Source organism: Clytia hemisphaerica, unplaced genomic scaffold, assembly GCF_902728285.1.
Source record: "Clytia hemisphaerica strain Z4C2 unplaced genomic scaffold, Clytia hemisphaerica genome assembly, whole genome shotgun sequence".
NCBI lineage: Eukaryota > Metazoa > Cnidaria > Hydrozoa > Leptothecata > Clytiidae > Clytia > Clytia hemisphaerica.
The window spans coordinates 175684-194127 of NW_027103781.1; the positions used below are offsets into that span (position 1 = coordinate 175684).

An 18444-nucleotide genomic window follows, 5' to 3' on the forward strand; every position below is an offset into this window, starting at 1 on the left:
AAAAGACACGCAACCTCACCTCTTCGATTCTTTTTTTTTTTGGAGCTTAAATTTTTTGTATAGGGGTCTGTTTTCAACGACTAGTTTACTAGTCTATCATCATGTGAAAAAAGGCATTCGCCGCCCTGCTAGCGCCCCTTTAGTTTTGATGTAAAACTCAACCGCCCGAATGAAATAAATTTGGGCGATTGACTAAATGCCATACATGGAAATCACAAGGTAGAAAAATTGCTAAAAAAATAGCTGAGAAGGGATTTAAAACGAGGTATTACTTTCATTTATTATCTTTAAATTAGAATCTATTCTAAGAGAGGCTTTGACTTAATTGCTAGCACAAAAATGAGAAAATCAATATGGAAGTCCTGGAAGTGGTAAAAAGATGAAAGGGTGTAAAAGGTGTGTGATGCTTAAATGATAGAAGTTCATGATTAGCTGGCTGAGTGTTGTGCGTTTAGGGATATAGGGGACACCTACTAAATTTACTTGGAGTCGCTTTTAGTGTAGCTCTTAAAAGCTCTAAAAGAGCATCTAGTATAAACATGAAAACCAGAATACGAAGAATACAAAGAAGTGACTATCACATATAAAATAAACAAATAAAGTGAGACTGAGTGGAGCATTTAAAATAAAAATGGCAACATTGTTAACAATAAAAAGATGTTAGATGTGTTTGAAAGATGTGAAATTACATGGGCCAAAAGGTTTTTCAAAATTTTAAAGTCTTTCAACAACAATCCTACTGATGCCATGCTAATGGCAATATGAACTCCAGGGACTTCCTTGGGAATTTAAACCTTACTTTTATTTTGATTTGAGACTTTCCCCAGACTGATGTCACGATCTGCGTGCATTCCTAAACGATCAGCAAATGGCATAGAAATCAACTTCGTTATCCCTATTTTATTGCACGCTTTCATGTGAACTTGTTCCATCTGCGCATTTCACTTATCTCTGCTGGCGGGGGCAGGGCGGTTTGTTTTGTCTGGGATGAAAAAATTTGCTTTGTTCCCCAGGCATTTTCCCTGTATTGTCGGAGGCATGGGCATGATCATTTTTCTCAAATTTTCATTGCTTGAAAATACGAAAAGTTTCAAAATAATATGTATAGGTATAGGACAAAACATAACCCACGTCAGTTAGTCACACTAGCGTCCTGCCGAAATGCGTATGAAAGATTAATGCTGCAAAAGCCACGTGCGTTTGGTTTGGGAACGCAAAACGCGAACGCAAACTACCGATGTCAAACTTTTCAATATATCTCCAGAACTAACAGATTTTTTGAAATTCTGTAAAAAGGTCGAAGTTCCTGAATAGTTTTACTATGTTCTGTGAAAAAATCATAACTATCAGTGAAATACTCGTTCATCTATTTAAGATTAAAGACAAAAATTTGCAAATAAAAATAAACCTTGTGCCAGCTTGTGCTTGTGCACAATAAATGCTTTTTTAAACACTTTTTTCCACCGAAAAACAAATAACTTTTATAGATTTACCTTCCCCAAACATTGAAGAAGCCTCTACTAATTAAAGTAAATGAGATAATAAGATAAGATAAAACCTTAAAATCAACCAGAATTTACAACCTTTCATCCAAAGTAAAAGACGTGCTTTTCTCGCCGCCATCTTCTTTTAGAATGAGAATTATTTTCGTGTCAGTTCACATGGAAATTTTCTCATCAATCACATAGCGCGATTTCACTTTGGCTTTCTCTAGTCCAATAAGTAAGACTGCAGGATTTGAGTCATGTGACATCTCTATTGAAAAACCCGCGCAAAATAAAATAGAAATGCAGGGGGTCACACTGCTGGCTAAGGAACTGAAAGCAAACAATTAAGGCCAATATTTTGGTTTTTCTGAAGGACAAAAGGTATAGGAAGCATTACTGAAGGAGGGATAAGGCTGGGACTATCTATTTAAAAGATATGGACAAAAAAGGCATTTTTTTGGGTGATAATTAAGATTTTACTTAGAAACTTTAATTCTCTTACCCCCGTCCCACCCCACTCGATATGAGCTAGGGAACCATGTTGGCCACCCCTACTGAAAATTTCAGATCAAAACAAACACAGAATTAATTCCTGTAACTCGATGAAAATTGGAAAAAGCTGGTTTTTAACTGTTTCTGATCCTAAAGTGCTATTTTTTTGGTAAAAGCTATGCAATTTATGTTTGGATTTCTAGAAAGCTTACCCATTCATTGTCCATATATATTTTTTATTTGAAAGTAATTGCTTCATGGAATAAAAAGATATAGTCAAATCTTGTAGGGTCATTTTTCAAAAAAATCTTGCCAAAATCGATTTTGGCATTTACGCAAACGCACGTGAAGGACAAAAGGTATAGGAAGCTTAAGCGCTATATCGTTTACTTGACTCGTAAGCAAAACTTCTGAAGGGATACATGAAAAAATTACCTGGCGCTTTTTAATTAAATTAACATTTTCAAATACTATGAGAAATTGCCTAAAATTTGAGCCATAGATGAAAAAATTTGAGCCAAGCCAACCTTGAAAACTAATTTGAAGATCAACTTCTCAAGAAAAAGATCTACAGGGGAGACGCAACCTACCTTAAGGGAAGAAATTTTCGCGAGAAGAAATTTTCGCGGAATTTAATTTCGCGAATCAGAGTTTCAAAATGGCAAATTTCGCGGAATTTAATTTCGCGAATGAGCCGATTTCAAAAGTTTCACGGAATTTAATTTCGCGGTTGAGGGAATTATTTGTCTACAAAAAGCCCTATTTTGCCCTAAAAAGACCAATTTTAGGGGTGATTTTTTTAATTGTGAGAATATTCGGGTTTCGCGGAATTTAATTTCGCGGTTTAGCCATTTTGGTGTGTTTCGCGGAATTTAATTTCGCGAATTACACCCAAATTCGCGAAATTAAATTCCGCGAAAATTTCTTCCGCGAAAATTTCTTCTCGCGAAAATTTCTTCCCTTAAGGTACCTAGATCCACGCACCGCCGGATAGGCTATTTCCCAGAAATTTTGCCGGACCTCAAACACTGACCCATTTACATGTGCAGTTTTATTTTACTTTAGCGTATAAACAAGGCTTTAAAAATCAAAGCTCTGTCTCGGGAATTGAATGACAAAATTTGGTTGGTTGATATTCTGGCTGCTGCACGTTCGCAATCGGTCATTTTGTCTCATTTTAAGTTTTCAAGTTTTAATTAATTGTCTTGGGAACTTGAACTTGATTCAGTTAACTTTCAGCTTTGTTGTTGCAAATACATCCTGTAGCTCGATTTCCTAGTGCGACTACTGTTCGTTGTAAGTTTGCTTACATATGACTAGATTTTGCTTGTCTGCATTTAAACAAAAACCAGTTGAAAGCAAACTAAACAGGGTACAATGCAATGGGCCTACGTATTGCAAAGGTGTCTAGTACCAGGTCTGTAACAACCAAAAGCCATTTATCTGCTGATTCAGCATTTCATTGTTGTGTTGAAAAATTTGCCGTTTCTGGCAATAGTCGCGAAAAAGAGCAATTTTGAAAAAAAAATTTGAAACAGATTCAATATCAACCTTTGCTAGTCACCATACTATTTTGACGTCATAAATTATCAGCGAAAACATTAAATAATGACTCTAAAGAAATAGCGGTATAATGGTCAACCTGATAAGTAGAACTATGTCCACCTGTTTAAATTATTTTGTGCCTAGAGTTATACATGCAATCATAATGTTTCAAATTTTGAGAGTATCAATAGCCTAAATTATTGTGTATGTATTTTTTACCTTGGCACGCAAACACTTGTATATAACAAAATCAATAATAAAAATAGAAATTGAGCGCTAAGAATTCTAGTACAGACAAAAGCAAGATCTTGAATAGTAAAACAGGTTTGCCATAAATGCCTCTTTCAAGTTTTCTTCCTTTTAATTTACTTTTAGTTGATAACTAAATATAGAAGCAATAAAATATGGAAAGCAATACAACAACAATGACAGGTAACAATAAGTTTTAAGGATAAGTCATAGTTGTAGTGGAAATCTCCTTGAACCGTGATTAAACATCACGCCTAACTCTCTGGCTACAATTATGTCCCTGCAAGCAATTTGAAGCAAATTGAAAGTAGGCTGAAAAAGTCTGAACTTTCTGTTAATCTGGACCATCCAGACCAGTCCTGGTCGGTCGACTTGGGCCAAATCAGATTTTTCCTGGCTGAATTTGACTGTTCTTTGCCGATCTAGGCTAATCTCAGCTAAACTCTTTTTAATAATTTTCTCTAAACAAAGGCCAACCTAGACTGGTTAGAATTGCCCTAATTTGGGCCAAGTTTGATCTGAAAACAATCATGCAAATCTTTTTTAGGAAGATGGTATGTTTTTGTTTACGATTTCAGCTTTTGAATGCTTTTCTATAACATTTGAATCAACTCCTTACTAAAAGCTTGCATTAGCATGGATGATGAAAATAATATTAATTTCCTGTTAGATTCTGTAAAGAAGGAGGAGCCAGACGGGAACGTTCCTGTAAAAGAACAGATCAAAGAAGATAAAAACGATAATAATAAAGAAGCTGTTGTCACCAAACCTCATGTGAGCATACATTACAGTTATTGAAACTGATTGAAATGCGAGACAAAAAAGAGACTAGTTAACAATTTTCAAATACTTTAATCTATTATGCCTAAAGACATCTGATGATCGTAACTAAAGTCATTAATGTAATTTCCCAAATATGATTTTTAGTGTATTTTAAAAGATGTTTCGCAGTCGTTTGCTGTTGTACTACTGTATTAAAGGCTTTTAAATCTTCTTTTTTAGGCTGAAACTTTCCCACGAACAGAACATAAATCACAAATCACACGCGAACCGTCTGTAAAATCAAAGACTGCTGTCAAACAAGGACATTTGAGAATTAAAGAAGATGGACAGAAAGTTTACAAAAAGGTAAGGAACTCACGACTTTGGATCCAAACTCTCTTTTCTATACCCTTCAGGAAAGCCTTTGTTTAGAAACTAGCTTTCTTAATCATTTTATATGTCTGATAGGGAGTAGAGGATAAAATTGAGAAAACTAATTAACAAACAATGTTATTCACTTTTAATTTATGTTAATTTTTTTTGAATTTGTAGACTACCAGTCAAGCCATTATGTCGGCTACACAGTTGGGTATTGGATTCTCCGTAAGTACAATTTTAACCTCTCAAAATTTTTTATAAAGACTTTTATCAAGGAATATTCACACCAACGCCATTAGAAATATTAATTTTTCAAGTAGATGTATTTGAGCACTTTAAAAAGCATTGCCAGACTTTAGTGCATAATCCAGGGGTTCCAGATTCAAAAAATCGCCCTGTCCAATGTTCAGTTTTGTTCATAAATAGCTAATGGTTTGCTGACCAAAGACCAAGTGAAATTAATTTAAATCTTATCTAAAAGTCCTCTAGAGCACTATCCACCACTTGCGATTACTTGGAAAATATGAACATAAAGGAAGTTTATTACAAGATTTTGATTACATTTAAGGTTGGTCGACTTAGTGCAAAACCCGAAAGAGATGTGTTGATGCAAGATTTTTACTTTGTTGAAAAAGTTTGGTTTCCCAGGTTAGTATTGTGTGACTTTGCTTGGAAAGTACCAATACTTCTTCACATTTAGCTTGATCCCACCAAAGGTTTGTAAAATAATAGTTGAATAAAACAGATTACTTCTCAAGATACTTTCTACGATTTAAATTTCTCTGTAAGTGTAATTAAAACATTTTATAATTTCTTTTTTTTTCAGTGACGGTTCGAGGGAAACACCATCTCATAAATTCGACAACTTCAGGTTTAAATGCTATGCACCAGCAGCCTTCAGGTACTCCTTTGTTTATTTAAAGTTTTAAACCACTTCACTTTGAAACAGATTAGCATAACTCTGTTTGAAAAGACTTTAAATCTTTTTTTGATTTAGTGGGAGTGATATACCTTTAACCAAGCCTTATCTCACTCAAAAGTTACTTTAGTAACATTTATTGACTCCTGTAAGTGACTCAATCTTCAATATCTGCATATTTTTTCAATGCTCTTTTGTTTGCCTCTTCAGATACTTCAGAGATCTTTTCGGAATTGAACCAAGTGATTTCCTGGTAAATATTTTGATTATGACCCAATATATATTTGTAAAAAAGGAAGTTTTGAAAAACGACAAAAATGTTATGCCTTAAAATTTTAAGCAAGTCAAAGTAATAAGTACAGCCCCTGTATAGTATTGTATTAATGCTGTTCGAGTGTCAAAGTATACGACATAGCTCAGTGCAAAGTCGCATAGTCTATCAGTGATGTGACTTATGCTCCCCTCAGGGGTAGGTTCATCTTTAAAGCTATCAGACGGCCCATCCTTTATGGATGACAAAGGTAAAGAGATGTTGATTCTTTGATTCTCAACCTTTCATTAGATATCACTTGCCAATGAGCCGATCAAAGAGATTGGCAACCCTGGTGCCAGTGGTTCATTGTTCTTTGTGTCTAACGATGATATGTTTATTGTGAAAACTGTTCAACACAAAGAAGCCACTTTCTTACAACAACTATTACCAGGATATTATATGGTAAGAGTTGTCCTGATCATTTTAGATGATTTTTCACTGCGCAAAAGTTTCATGTACTTGTAATATAATAGGAATACATGCCTATCAATTCTGAAAATGCAACGGAAATTTTCTTCTCGGCAGCAGTATCTAGAACACAAGTTTGGGAGTGCTCTTGGTAAAATGTAAGATACCCTTTCATTGAAGCAATAAAGTAACGACAATATAGTAAGCTTTTGATAGCTAGAAATAGCCGCTAAGGGTTGAAAGGTGTATTGCACTGTAATTCAAGTGTAGCCATACATTAAAATATCTCATTTTTTGTAAAGAATCAAAAAGTTCTACTAAATGACTCACAAAAAAAGTATAAGGGTTTGATTACTAAAGCTGTGTCCGCAATTGTGTGAAATGAATTATTAATCATTTTCCAGAACCTACATCAAAACCCAAGGACACTGCTACCAAAGTTTTTTGGTTTGTATTGTTACCAGGTTAGTGTGAATCGAAATGTGTTTTTATTTGATTTAATTTCTTGACATTCCTTTTGGAAAAACTTTCGTTCTTTGGTGAAGAAAGATTCGATTATAGAAAGTGATTCAAAACATTTTTCAGCTGAGGGGACCAATATACATTTAGCACGAATTACAGAAAGATTCAAGTTCGAATTAGAGTTTTGACTGTACCTTGTTCTGGTATAAAAGACTGTATAATACTTATGCTTTCTAAATTGCGATTCCGTTCTATTACAGGCTGGTACTTCAAACATTCGTTTAACAGTCATGAACAATTTACTTCCCTCCAAATACAAATGTCATGTTAAATTCGATTTAAAAGTAAGAATTCATATTGTTCGATCCTCATTCCTTTTCTATCCTTCCTGTCAGGAAATATAAACGTATATCCCTTTGATTGCGCATTAGAATTAATTAAACATAAAATATAAACACATGAACCTAAACCACACTTAAGCTTTTGCTAAGCTTTTACACACTCTCGCAAGACATTCACCCCCTCTGCCTTAGTCCCATTATTGATCAAATTAAAAATTTTCAGGTAACCAAAGAGGTAACATTTTGCCACCCATCTCTCACACCATTATCAGTCTCTTTCACATTACTTTTTTCAGGGGTCAACATATAAACGTAAAGCAAGTAAAAGTGAACGTTCAAAATCGAGTCCAACTTTAAAAGATTTGGATTTCTCGCAAATCTATCCGAACGGTATCACGCTCGATCACGAAACGTATGATGCCGTCATCAAAACCATTAGTAGGGATGTTAGGGTAATGTTCTTAAGCCATTCTCTACGTTAGCGGCAGGTCCAAAGTTGCTTGCATCTATCTAGCATTGTCTTCTCTGTTACTCTTGATTGTTGGCAAATCTTCCAACACAAATATCACTAGTCATTTTATTAACACGAATTGAAAAATTTCGTGTTAATGAAAACCCCCTTAATTAAAACCAGCCGCTGTTTCCTTGAAAAAGCAGAAAAATTCGTGTTAATTTCAGATCGTCCAAATTTCAAGGCCGTTGAATACTTGCCTAGTAATATTCGTTTAATATCCGTTCTTGCCACACACTTTGGTAGTAGCAATTTTCTAAGAATTGGAGGCTAAATTTGAGACATACCTAAGACAAACTAAGAACAATCCCACCTACCTAAAATTTCGGAAATTGAAAATAAAATTCTGGTTTGAAGCTCTTTTTAAAAGTCAAAAAGTAAATTATAAGTTAGCATATTTGAGAACATTTAAGTCTGAAAATGACGAAAAATTGAGAGAGAAATTAATCTTTGACCCTTCTTTTCCTTTTGCAGGTTTTAGAAAGTTTCAGCATCATGGATTACAGCTTTTTGCTGGGTATACATAATATCGAGCAAAGTGTTCGTGATAGAGTAAGTAATGCAATTTTTGGACCTACCCCGGTGGGGTGGAGGTCCTATAAATTAACCTGTGTTAGTCCGTCCGTCCGTTCGTTCGTCTGTTACCAACTTTTCTCAGGATTGAACGGCTAAAAAACGGGTTTTTTGGACTTTGTGAAAAATTGGATCATTAATTTTTTCTGATTTTTTGCATGAAAGTAGGCTAAAATCATTGGTAAAAGATGGCTCAAGCAGATTTTTGCAAAAAACTTTTGTTGGCTCAAAAAACGCATGTTTATCTATAAGAATCACTATTAATAAGCATACATCAATGTTCTTAGTCAAATTACTCAATTTTTTTATGAGATAGATGCTTTTTTTGCTCACGAGGGCTTACTTTTGAAGAATATGTGTGTTTAGACATGAAATTTTGGTTGCTTGGCGTGTTTTTATAGAAAAACTAACCAAATTCGATATTTTTTTATAAGCACATTATCAATTACTTAGGTATTAGCTTTTCTCGAGATTGGTTCTTTCATTATTTATGATTTTTTGCACAAAGATGCATAACTATAAACCCTCGAATGTGACGGAGCCCGATTTTCGAAAGAAAATGTTTTTGGGCAAATTTGGGCCAAAAACGGTTAAAAAAACGGGTTTTTTGGACTTTGTGAAAAATTGGATCATTAATTTTTTCAGATTTTTTGCATGAAAATAGGTAAAAGATGGCTCAAGCAGATTTTTGCAAAAAAAATTTGTTGGGTCAAAAAACGCATGTTTATCTATAAAAATCACTATTAATAAGCATACATCAATGTTCTTAGTCAAATTACTCAATTCTTTGATGAGATAGATGTTTTTTGCTCACGAAGTCTTGAATATGAAAGAATATTTCACGATCATAAAATTTTGGTTTCTAAACGTTTTTTTTATAAGAAACAAACGACTAATTTTAATAGATCGTCACTATTTGTGTTCTGAATGATTTTTTAATGGTCATGCTCACGTATAATCAATTATATGTGTTAAATTCATAACCAGGTAGGTCCATAAAAGTATCACTTGTTTCATTTTGTTTGTACAAATTAGTCAGCTTCTGACCATCAAACTGCGTTTCGCAGCTTTGTTTCGGTCAAGAGTCACCTCTACGCTTCGAAAGAATTGGTTCTTCTGATGGTTTTAACCTATTTTTGTTCAAGTAGTATTTAGTCTCGCATGCCGATATTTTTGTCCAGGGCTTGAATCTACCGAACCTCGCAATCATGTTAAACCTAGATCCTAAACACCTTAGCTATAGTTCCCATGTTTTATCAAAAATAATACATGTTTTTCTTTTTATTTGGATTGAATAATTGTTTGTTTTTCCTTGTGAATTCTTTTCAGAAAATGAGCAGTCCACAAACACACCGAAATCCAGGTTTGTGCTCAATCGATGTGCAAATTTCACAATCCATCAATGATGTAAAAAACCTTTGCAGAATGTCCTGTACTCCCCCCCCCCCTCAGTTTATTGATCCAATGTGGCTGAAGTTTTTCTATTTTTAAACAGGTTACTGCATTGAACATATAGTTGCATTGCCATCAACAACCAACTAGTTCATGTTTCGTGCAGTTTCATGTTACATGTTGATCAAGAAAATTCGGAAATTTCGATCGAAATATCGAGAAAGATGTTCTTATAAACATATTGCAATATACTTACTTTGACTGTTTTTCTTTTAATTTCATCGTAGAAAGGGAAGCACGAAAGAACGAATTCAGTGCAAAATTAGAAGCTATTCAATTGAGTAATGAAAACGAAGAAGAAGTCAGACCGTAAGTCCATTCATGCAAATCTAACCTTTCTTTATACGATGGATGTGCCAAGGTCGTTTTCGTATCGTGTATAAAATTCTCGTCCGAGAGTTCCCCGTCTTTGTGTTTTTGAGCTTTAGAAACTTGATTCTTGATTAGTAAGTTTTATATGAGAGATCTTTCAATTTCATTAAATTTCAATTAAAAATTTGAATGGATAGAGGTTAATACAATCAATGGATTTCAGAAGCTTTTTAAGAAAATCGAAAATTGAGGTAACTCTCGGACGGAAATTTTATACATGATACGCATCCCCTATACCAAAATCAATTGTGCGGGATGTGCGCTGCCTAAGGTCTTTCTGAATTGATGGTTGTAAGAATTGCCAGTATGAAAATTAAGTAGCTAATTATTATAATTGTGTAGTATACCATCATATTATCGCAAGCCCTTGAAGAAGATTGTACAGGGAAACTCTGAGAATTTCTTTTCAAGTTGTTGATAACTCCGCGAAACATAAGAGCTTGTTTTAAGGGTCTTTCTTCAGTATCTGATTTACCTGGTTTTCAGGAAAACCTTAAATTGTTGAGATTCGAAATGGAAATAGTTTTTAAGATTTTTCATATTTGCACAATCATTTATTATATTTCTCAGGGACAAATTGCATAATTATAGGGTAATATTTAAGGGAAAAGAAGCTTTTTTTAACTCAAGGAAGCTCGCACCATTATTAATCGGTTTGCACTACATGTGGGTCCAATGTTAAGGTCCAATGTTAAGGTGCAATGTTTACAGGTAGGTTAATTGTTAATTTGTTATAAACATAAACATTTCAGAGCTGGTGTTATTCCTGCCAAGAACGACAAGGGAGAACGTTTATATCTTTTCATTGGTATCATCGATATTCTACAAAGTTATAGGTGAGCTAAACAACAAAACCAAAGGTGGTGTCAAAAATTTAGTAGTAATACCGCTAACCTTTATACCCTGGACTAAGTTTCTCAATCCCGGCAAAGCAAAATCTTTGATCGGAGTTTTTTGAAAAGTTACTTTCCCTCAAATAATTTTGATGATGTAGTGCCGTGAGACGTTAATTTTTAACATTGCAATGGATTCTTCTCGGGTACCAATTCAAAAAAAACTCCAATCAAAGATGGCGGAAATAGCTTGGGGAGCTTGCATTACAAAGTTGACTCATTGAAGCTTCCAATTTCTGTCAATCTTCTTTTGTATACTGGTTGATCATACTGATGCTGCTAACATTCATAAATCTAAGAACGACTGGATTGATACACGTTTTTTATAAGAACAGACTATATAAGAACATAAGGCTTCGAGGGCCGAAATGTTAAGAACAAGATAAGAACATTTTAAGGCTTTGCCGACTCTAAAACAGCCGGGTTTTTAATAAAATGGGCAAAATTGCTCAAAAAATTGAACAAGATAAGAATATGTTAAAAAGAACATTTTTAGGCTTAAGACTCAAAAAGTTAAGAACATCCGAAGGCTTCAAAAAATTTGGATGCTCTTATAAAAAAAACGTGTATATAAATGGTGGATTTTAATCATTTTACATTTGTTTTTGTTGTTTCTTTAGACTAGCCAAGAAAATGGAACATGGTTTCAAATCGATGCTAACGGATGGGGTATAGTTTTTTTTCTTTAAATATCTGACACGTGACAAAAATCTCATTACACGTGACCATGGCGTTCTAATCTCAAGGCCTGGCAGACTTGAATTTAGAACGTTGTACACGTGAACCAGCGATCTACCATTTTTACCACAAACCGCACTAACACGTTAGCTACCTCTTAGACATAAGGATTAGCGGTCGTACACACTAAGACTCTAAAGTAATTTCCCATCGGGGTGACAGGGTCCTCGATATGGTGACATACCCAGTTGGGCTCAACAATGAGAGCCAACAATGGTGTACAAAATTCGTTAACTAGGCGAAAATAAGAAAATGTAGTGTTTCCAGAATGCGGGTGAAGAAAAAAAGCTCTCGTGCGGCCGGCCGGAAAATTTTTTTTGATAACTTAAAATCATTGAAGTAGAACTTTAAAGATATCTTTTACGTACAAACGGTATGAAGTAAGCCCTGTGAGTACTAATGTAACAACTACTAACGAACAAAACTTTATTTACAAGCGGGGATATCTAACCAAACGACGTTTGATAGCCTGAACGGTCAACTTGATTTTCTTATATATATGAACCCATAGTCTGCGGCCGGGTCAGAAAAAAATCTTTTTTCACCCGGCCGGTTTCCGGGAACACTATATTTTTTTATTTTCGCCCTACAATAAAAACTTCCTAGATCATGAACATTTTTTGACGAGTTTTAGCGTACTGTAAAAAACATCGATGTCAAACTTAAAAGTAATTGATTATAAAATGTATAGATTGATTTTTTAACTGGCTCAAAGTACGATGGTTTTCATTTTTATTGATTTTTTCAGGACACTGTATCTGTACACAAGCCGTCATTCTACGCCAAACGTTTCTTGGATTTCATCAAAGATAACGTTTTCAAACGATCTGCAGGTATGTTTTCTATCTATCTTTAGATGGATATCTCTATTTGAAGATTGTTTGTCTTTAATACCCATCGATACTTTTATGCTTTTTGGTTGTATTATAGATTGTGGTCCAGTACGTTGAGTTAAAAGTCCCGAAGTGGATTGAAGCCCCGTGGATGGGAAATGAAACCACTTCCCATCTGAAAACCATTGCCCATCTGAAAGGTTTAAGACCGGCGTGGTTTTCACACAAACGCCAGATTGAAAGTAAAATTCATAGCCAGACTTAGAAAAATATACCGTATGAAAATAAAGAATGTGTTAGATTCAATCGGTCATTCCAAAAGCGGCACAAATCTTATAACTTCATATTTTCTTGTTTGAAAAAGGTTGAAAATTTCTCTCTAGCCCTTTTGGCTTTAAACTCAATAGTCGTATCCTTGGCTTATGTGCTTCTCCTGTTGTCTTCCATCATCGTGTTCTGGCTTGTTTGCACTTTTTATAACTTTACTACAGTAGAAAGAATATATAAGATTTTGAGCCAGCTCAACATCGAGTAAAGACTACATTGTAAACCTTCCTTAGAAATTACTGATCGTTTTTCAAAAGGTAGCATCAAAAACCTATTAAATGGCTGGTGATCTTAAATCGACCAGTGTGATGATGAGGTTTAATTTGTTACCACATGGACCGGTTTCTTTAAATAGAAGGTTTTAGGATTTATAGTTATGTATACCTTCAGAATGTGGTCGTCAATTCACTTAGAGGTAAGAGGAGTGCAGGCTACATCATATCTTCCTTATTATCGAGTCTAAAGCTCCTATACCAAAAGACTGGATCTGTCTACTTATTGTGTGTAAACTAATAGGAGGGGTGTTGCTATGTAGATCTTAGAAAATCGCTGCAATGGTTATTGACACTTCCGGTATCTATGGAATGGATCTTTATTAAAAGGAATGAAGTTCTAAATAATCATGGCAAATCCTTACTATTTTAAAATCAATGTTTGGGTTGTCAAACATAAGAGTTTCATTGCTATAAGAGGCATTCATCTTGTTGTTTTTATTTAAATGGAGTGAACGAAACTTATTTTCGGTACTTTTTATACATGAAATTTCCTTGGTTGGATTCTTTTTCATAGGAGATTCGGTAAGGTTGTTTTTCACTGTGGTCTCCTTGCTATGTAGTTCAGCAGAAGTTTGTATTGTTCTGGATTATCGGATTTTTATGTCTGGGAATGATGAATTTTTTGCTGATTTTCGTGATCGTGATTAAAGACAAAAAAATGCGTGATATCGTGATCAGGCTTACCACTTGGGGCCTCTATTATGCTTCATTAGATGAATCGTTTGACATCGAAGTGTTCTGTTTGATGTGTATTTCCATAGAGGGAATTGAAGATGGCTTTTTTAACTCAAGGGCATTTACAGTTATTTTGCAATCACTACAAGCGTTGCTTTTCACGAGCTGCCTAAGGCGATTGTTAGTCATAGGATACTATTTCTAGTCAATCCTTCAATTGTCTTCACAAATAACACAGCCGGCTCTGTGAATTGAACGGAACATTGGTAGGGGGCGTGGCTTCGAACCGCGAACTCTCTCGTTTAAGTCCCTGGTACCATTCGGCCATCGTTGCTCCTTATAGAGCCATAGTAAGCATAGGGATGTCTGGCTAGGGGTCGACTAAGAAGTGTGTTTCATTGATTTGCAATCCATCTGATTAATGTTGTTCTCCACGTAGGTCGAGTTTCACTTTGTGAAATATTGATCATGGTCTTGATAATATCCAACAATGAATAGTGGAAATATAGATCTCGTTGTTAACATAATTGTCGTTTGTTTTAATCATGGATTTATTATAGAGACTCTGGATAAACATCGAATGAAACGGTGGAGAGCGAAGTATTGTCTTTCTATTGTTTCAGAAAACAATCGATGTACAGGCTTTGTCCGCAAAGGACAACTGTCATGGCGGCTCAAAGGACTCTGATTTTGAAAAATGATTAATACTCCTATTTCTAAAATGTTCTCTAACTTTGTCTATTCGTACTTTTGCTGGCGAAAAGTACGAATAAATAAATGCTAGTATACCAAGCGGATACATTTATGAAATCTGGTGTGAGAAAAACATCACCAGACAAGTAAAATCAAACAAAATGCTTATAATGACACGAAATTTTCAATTGGGAATATCTTTCTTATATTTCTCCGAGAAGAGCTAAGTTATTGATATATATTAGACGTGAGCCTCATAGCTCCACTGTGGTATGAAAATCTTTTGGTGGCACGTGGTGGCACGTTGGTTTTTTATAGTTGAAGTATAAAAATTTCTGGTGTCAATATTAAATGTTTTATACATAGCATGTTTTTGCATCTTTCTCGCAATATAAAACGTCACAACGACATATCATTTGCAATTTACTAGCTGAGTTTGAATCTCGGAGGAGAACTTTAAAGTCTCATTTGGGAATTGGATAAGTGTATTTTGATGAGAAATGCAATTAAAATGCTACGAAAAATCATTTAATGGTGGAAGGAGGGTGAACAATAATGTCATTACTACGGACAAGGCTTGTACATGAGAAATTGGCAAAAATCAGCTAGTTGTTTTTCCAGTGTATATAATAATTCCTTGTTTTAATTGAGATGTATTATTCAGCTCTTATTCGTGAGCTCTTTCATTTATTTGTATTGACCTCCATCAACCTTTTCCCTCCCAGGTCATTTGTGGGCGTTTACTTAGGTTTTCTCAAGTATTTTAAGAAGTAAATCATCTAGCCTATCTCTATCCCATCATCTGATGTTTTTATCACTCTGTTGGTCTACCAAGTTTTACGTGTTTTCCTTTCCATTAAAGTGACGTCGGCTCCTTTAGACAGTACTGCCATGAACTCATGTGACGCTTATCATCTTGGAGATTTTTTGTAAAATATTACAGACTGAACAGGCAGTAAATTACTGTGTTGGAAGTTAATTGTTTTTGTTGACCTCGTGCATTTCTCTCTAGTCTAGCAGGGGACAAATTGTAGTTTATACAAACTGATGTTACCCCGTAATGATTATCGTATTATCATATAACACCCAAATTACAGTCGGATTACACGGATTATAATAAACAATCTAGCATTTCTCCTGAGAATTTGTCTTGTTGATGAAATGTCAAACCTCCAATAATCATCACCTGTATAACCACAGATCTGTAAAGCTAGATCCGCGGCCTTTATCGAAAAATGAAGCAATTTTTGGTAGGATTTCCTACCAAAGAAATCACGTGATAACAAGCAATTTTGGTTTGAGAGATGCGAAATAGCGTTTTGCCTACTTTTTTGATCTCGCGCACCGAAAACAATTAAAATGCTAGATCCTATCCATCGGCACGAAATTTAAAAAGTCAAATTTTTGCATCACTTTATTTTGCTGGAGAAAGCCTAAATTTGCCTATCTAGCCCTTCGGGCTTTACAGATCCGTGTGTATAACCTCGTATATCTTTTTACGTTTGTTGTTCTCTGCCTGTTGGCCATAAACTCGAACGATATCTTGATATCGCGTCCCTCTAAAAAAAGTTCGTATATTTATTTCATCTTTGCAAAAAAAAAAAAATCCTAGATTCATTGTGAAATATGCAAAAATACGAAATATTTTCAGATATACAAAACTGAGGGATTTAAGAAAGTATAACTATAGGACAAAAAGTTCATCTTTACTTTCGCTTGTGTGGGCTGAGGTTGCAATACCTATAGTAATTTTTATTGCAAGAAAAAATCCTGGTATATTTTTAGCTTAAACTTTTTTGTATATTCTCCACTCCTCTTTGACTTTTATAGTTCAACGGCAACCTACCAAACGAAGAGCTAAGACTCAGTCGACCGAAGTTAAAGGTAAGGTTTATCTTTCACTATTTTCAATGGACTTCTTTTATTCGAACTGAACTGAAACCGTTACAAAATACTTTCTGCGATTCGAATAACTCGCGTATCTATGGTAACACAGTGCTGAGGGACCCCACTAAAAACGAAATTCCTCTACAGCTTTCCCACCCCATTATAAATCTTTTGAACGGATCCGAATTTTTTAACGAATTCTGCTCAAAAATTCTTAAACTTCTTCACGTAAATGCTTCCTGACGATTTCGAGCTCCATTCATTTTAAAGAAACGTCATGGAAACTTAATTTTCTTTTCTTAAAGTTGAGCGTCAAAATACAAACGAAGAAAGTGCGACTCGTAAAGACTCCACACCCACTATGAGTTGTAAGTGTTCTTTTGCCTTTCGGAGTTCGAGGATCTAAGAGAGAAGAGTATAGTTCTCAACTTAGAGCTTAACAATTTCACTTTTTTCTGATTTTCGTCCCTTTACATAAATGATTGTAAAATTAGAACTACCACCTGCCGGAACTCAGGAACTACTGGAGGTTTTGTCATGAAATTTTCACCAGTGTTAGATATTGACCGTGATTGTGATGTGTTTTTATGACCCAAAAGAGATAGAATATCATCTGGAACCAAATGAATGATTTACGACTTTCTATATTACAGCAAAGACGAAAAAATCTGTCAAAATTGTCGATCCTAAAACAGACGAAAACACCACTCCTACCACGACAGTCTTCAAAACAGAAACCATCATTATTCCTGCTACGTCTGTGAATGCTGAAAATACAACGGAAATCGAACTCTCGCCCTTGAATACAGAAAAAGTGGAAGAAACGAGTGCTTCTGATGACACCACAGAGGTTAGCGTCACAACGGCTACTGTGGAAGCACCGGAAGAAACACCCGTCACTGCCGTTGTCACTCACGAGGGACCTGAAAAGACGGAAGTCATAATAGAAGAAACGGAATATAATACCGAAACAGTCCGAGCGGGATCGGGAGACGTCGCCAATTTAAATGATATTACCGTGACTATAGACACTAAAACGGAAACCATTGGAAACGAAACAATTATCACAGAAACCATTACGGAAACAATAACAGAAGTGGTTGATAGCTCAAATGCGGGCACGCCCGAAACAGCATCACCTGATGTCAAAGATAGCCGGTTATGAAGCTCTTCGTATCTGACTAATGGTTAGTATGTAAGATTTCGTGGGTTTGATATGAAAGAATTGGGAAGATTTCAGAATCTTGGTGAAGTGAGCGTGAGGTCCGATATTAGCAGCAGAGGCTCTCGGACGGACAGATAATTTCCCCATTATCGGAAATTTGATATAACTCTCTCTCCGCGCTAATCGGCAGGAGACTTAACGGGCTACATAAAATCTTCAACATAAAAGGTGCTTGAACAGTTTTATAATGTAGATGTAAAAAATCTGTTCCTATTTCAATGTCTTCATGTTGAACAATATGCCAATATGTTCTAGGATTCAACTTGAAAGAAAATCCTTCTTGAAATATACCGAAAAATCTGCATTGATTTAAAATATTTTTGCCATTCTTTAGTGATTTTCAAGAAAAAGATTTTTAAATTACTGATTTTCGAAAGTCAACTTTTAATTTTAACTTTTTCTTAATGACATGCACCTACTTGGACGCGTAATGCAAAACTTTTAATATTATTTTTTGTTTTCTTCTGAATAGAAAAATTGTTATATATTAGTTATTGATATACTCATTATTTTTTTGACCTCTTATTATGAATATTTTTTAAATCACTTTCAAATTTAGAGAAAATTGACGGTTCAAGAGATAAAGAAGCCCCGCTTTTAAATTTTTTCTTTTTTTCAATTAGGTATAATTTGA

The 18444-nt window shown here is 34.9% G+C and overlaps 1 protein-coding gene across 1 annotated transcript; it reads left to right on the forward strand.

The window, feature by feature from the left end:
* The first annotated feature begins 231 nt into the window (after nucleotides 1–231).
* On the forward strand, nucleotides 232–17750 carry LOC136806199 (phosphatidylinositol 4-phosphate 5-kinase type-1 beta-like). Its single transcript, XM_067062760.1, has 21 exons — nucleotides 232–265; nucleotides 3900–3956; nucleotides 4444–4547; nucleotides 4776–4901; nucleotides 5088–5138; nucleotides 5482–5561; nucleotides 5740–5814; nucleotides 6043–6085; nucleotides 6395–6547; nucleotides 6958–7017; nucleotides 7276–7359; nucleotides 7653–7808; nucleotides 8342–8419; nucleotides 9770–9803; nucleotides 10120–10201; nucleotides 11017–11100; nucleotides 11778–11826; nucleotides 12644–12728; nucleotides 16529–16582; nucleotides 16891–16953; nucleotides 17239–17750. The coding sequence occupies exons 2-21, from the start codon at nucleotides 3929–3931 to the stop codon at nucleotides 17748–17750; spliced, it is 2001 nt and encodes a 666-aa protein (XP_066918861.1). The 5' UTR covers nucleotides 232–265; nucleotides 3900–3928.
* Nucleotides 17751–18444: the final 694 nt, after the last annotated feature.

Coding starts and splice junctions, on each gene's coding strand:
- LOC136806199 (XM_067062760.1), top strand. CDS start 3,929: ATGGAAAGCAATACAACAACAATGACAG. Junction 16,583..16,890: donor TCAGTCGACCGAAGTTAAAG/GTAAGGTTTATC, acceptor CTTTTCTTAAAG/TTGAGCGTCAAAATACAAAC. Junction 16,954..17,238: donor CTCCACACCCACTATGAGTT/GTAAGTGTTCTT, acceptor TCTATATTACAG/CAAAGACGAAAAAATCTGTC.